The sequence below is a fragment of the Cyprinodon variegatus genome, unplaced genomic scaffold (genome assembly GCF_000732505.1).
Source record: "Cyprinodon variegatus isolate N-32 unplaced genomic scaffold, C_variegatus-1.0 Scaffold466, whole genome shotgun sequence".
Lineage (NCBI taxonomy): Eukaryota > Metazoa > Chordata > Actinopteri > Cyprinodontiformes > Cyprinodontidae > Cyprinodon > Cyprinodon variegatus.
The window spans coordinates 361,800-365,263 of NW_015150919.1; the positions used below are offsets into that span (position 1 = coordinate 361,800).

The following is a 3,464-nucleotide window of genomic DNA, read 5'->3' on the forward strand; positions in this document are numbered from 1 at the left end:
ATATATATATATTTATATTTATATATATATATATATTTATATGTATGTATATGTATATATATATATTTTTTTTAAGACTTTAGGAACAAATGTTGAAAAAAAATATGATAAGCATTGTTGATCTGCATGCCCAGGTGAGTTGATCTGAGCTGGGAGAGTTCTGGAATAGGACAGCATGAGATTACAGAATGTTATTGGATTAGTAATCCAACTTTTATCTAACACCTAACAAAACATTGTTGCAGTGGCTCCATTTAAAAATTTAAAAATTATATTGCTTCCCTTTGCATTAAATTGTGCTTCCCTGCCCAGAAATCTTTTCCACCATTAATATTATTCAACATCTTTTATTTCTATGAGTCAAAATAAGTCCACATGTTCACAGGCTTCCTCCCCATCATCTGCCATTTGGCCAATTACTCCTCTATGGCCACAACAATAGCCTTTATTATTGACTAAGAATTTGCAGCTGTCTTTCTAATAATCTGTATTTATAAATATTATGCTGTGATTATTTTCAGATTTAATAAATTACTTTGCAGGTTGAGAGTTAAATCCTTATAGGAATATGAGCTTTATTACTATGAAGAAACACATGCAATAAAGAGCTCCGATCACTTTACACATGCAACTCAAATTGTACCTGGTTTGATGATCACTGTCTCGCATTATTCTAATAGACAATGACGTACAGCCGATTGTAAAACTGAACAAAGGAAATTTTCTTTTATGTTTGCAGAAAATGTACAACTTCATGGCCTCTGTGAAATGTATGTTGAGTAGTATGGGTTAACATGTTTAATCTCAAATGAATATGACCAAAGTCTGACGACTAGATGTAATAAACATAACAGGAAATAGCTGTTGCGCTCCCTGCTGAGTAGCTCATCTGGGAAACCTTAAGACTTGGGACGGAGACTCACCAACAGTTGCCTCACAGAGCCAAGGTCTCCCTGCCAGGCAGCCTGCAGTAGTTGCATCTGTGGGGACAAATGGGGCCTCTTCATCCACCTCACCATTTTCTCCTGGAGCACAGCTGGGCTGATGTGGAGCGCTGTCTGCTCTCTGTGGTTACACAGAGTCAGGTCAGCGTCGGCCCTCAGCAGCCCCTGCACCACCTGTTGAGCACATCAATAAAAATGATAAAAGTGTATGTATCACACAATCAATGTAAGGACAGATGACAATTTAAATTGATTCTCGAGGTAAGAGGGAATGTGTTTGATCTTGAATTTTTTCTTTGCTTTTCTTACAGTTTCAGCAGCTACTTTCTCTTTCTATCAGTTTGCTAATAATACTGTAAATCTTTTACTACTTTTCAAATGATCAAACAATGGATAGATTTAGTATTTAAACATGCTCTTTTCATTTACAAAAGCAGAATAAAAATAGCTTTAAAATAACCTAAAACTATGTAAAACTTAGCAATAGCTGTTCATATGACCCTTTTGTCTGTGTGTCATCAGGTGCCAGGCTGAACCAGAAGCATAAAAACATCCATTATTTTTGACAAATTTATTTTTCGAGAATAAATGGTGTTTAATTTGGAAAAATGACCGATATTTCTCTTACATCTGTCTTTGAACCATTCTTGACGAATGTCAGCCATGACACCGTAGGTCACCTGATACCTTCCACTGTAAACTCCCACCTTCTGGTCGCAGCAAAACAAGCTTAGAGCTTTAACGTATTTACTACTATTGTGCGCTGGCTGTTTCCATGCAACTTGTTTTTGTCATGTGTTTTTTAAAGGTATGTTTAATGCTGCCATAGCAACCAGAGATTACTGCAGCTACAGACCGGTCTGGAAAATATTGTCAGACATCAAACCGGTCCATGGGCCACTAGTTCATAGATTGTCTGTTATAGACTAATTTTAGGATTTAAGAATAAACTCTTAGATCTTGCCTCTCTATGCTGATTTTATGACTTTAATTAGGCCCACATTGGTACCAACTACAAGTGTTTATATTTCCAGTTTCACTCTCAATGCCTTCATTAAAGTAGTTAGAGAGACTACCTCATGGCACCAGGAAGTCATCTTCAACATGACTCCCAAAGGATGGGATGCACAGGTGGAGCTTAAATAACAACAAGCGAATCATGTGACACACACACTACATGTGCATAAACAGCTGCTGTTGTTGTTGAGAGGAAAATTACTGGCTGTCATGTGACAACACTATTTATCCAACCAAACTATTTTTAAAAAGCTTTAAAAAAATAATTTTAAATGTAAAGCACTAGTTTACTACACATATAACTACGTATCTCTGAAGCTCACCTCTGAATTATTGTTTCGACAGGCAGCGAAGAGGGCCTCACGTGTCGGTTCTTCTTCATCATCAGTGTCAGATACCGCCAGCACATCCAGGATCTCCAGTTGTGGTCCTAAACCCACCTGATAATTTTCTTCCTCCTGCTCTTCTCCCTGCATAATATCATCTTCCCTATGAGTACAGTCTCTGCTCTTCTTCTCGTCCGTAGCCCACATGCTCCAACTTAAACGAGAGAGAGAGCAAAATTGAAAGAAAGAGATCCAGAACTAATATCTAGAAGGAATAAGAATGATTTTGCTGTTCGGTGTTTGGCAGTCTGTATGTTTGTGTAACTATAGCTTGTGATGCCAGTCCCTAATGATCTACTGGTGCCCACAGGGAACAGACAGAAGGCGTGACTGGAAATACATCCCTCATTATAACTGTTGTGGCATCACCATAAACACATCATTGTCCATAGATGAGCTTATCTATAGATGACAGCTTATACGCGTGAATGGATGAGCTCTTGGCTAGAGCTCATTTTAATTTATCAGTATTTTAACATCTATTTATTATGTTATTCAGTGTATTTAGTAATTCTGCCTGACTATTAGATTTACAGGTTAAAATATGCCTGCAGCATTGGTGGTATAATTCTGTGAATGAGATCCACATGCAGATATAGTCATATGTCCTTTATTAACTAAATATCCTAAATAAGAGCTTAAAACACAAAATAACTTATGAGACAACTATCAACATTAAACTGCATAATTTTTCAAATTTAATAAGTTTGTAGGTAGTACAGTTTAACATTTAAACAGCTATAAAATATGACCAACATAATATATATATTTTACTTACACTTGCCTCTCTTGCTTCAAACTATAAATAGGCCAGCTGTGTGTCTCATCTGGGCTTCTGTAGGCATTTATCAAACAAACCTTTCAGCTCTTTTTAGCTGACTGTCCTTTCAAGCAATGCCTCTTTCCTTGTTTTTTCACCCTGCATGCCTTCTGTCGTCCGTTTACACTTGGTTGCCTTGGAGACAGTTGACAGACAACAATTGACATGAGTGCTTTTTTTTTTAATTACCAAAGGCTGTTTGCTACCCAACACTTTAAATAAAAAAAACTTGATTTTAAAGGTTCCTGACTTAAAGCTTTGCCTTCTTCACATTCGTTTATGTTAAACACATGAATT

At 36.7% G+C, this 3,464-nt stretch overlaps 1 protein-coding gene across 1 annotated transcript in view; it reads right to left on the bottom strand.

Annotated features, from left to right (window-relative positions):
* The window catches only part of map3k19 (mitogen-activated protein kinase kinase kinase 19), a 17,932-nt gene extending 15,438 nt beyond the window's left edge, over positions 1-2,494 (bottom strand). Inside the window, exons 1-2 of the mRNA XM_015389572.1 lie at positions 2,285-2,494; positions 924-1,118 (exon numbers count right to left, since the gene is read on the bottom strand). Coding sequence (XP_015245058.1) covers positions 924-1,118; positions 2,285-2,494 — 405 coding nt within the window. The remainder of the gene's footprint in view (positions 1-923; positions 1,119-2,284) is intronic.
* Positions 2,495-3,464: the final 970 nt, after the last annotated feature.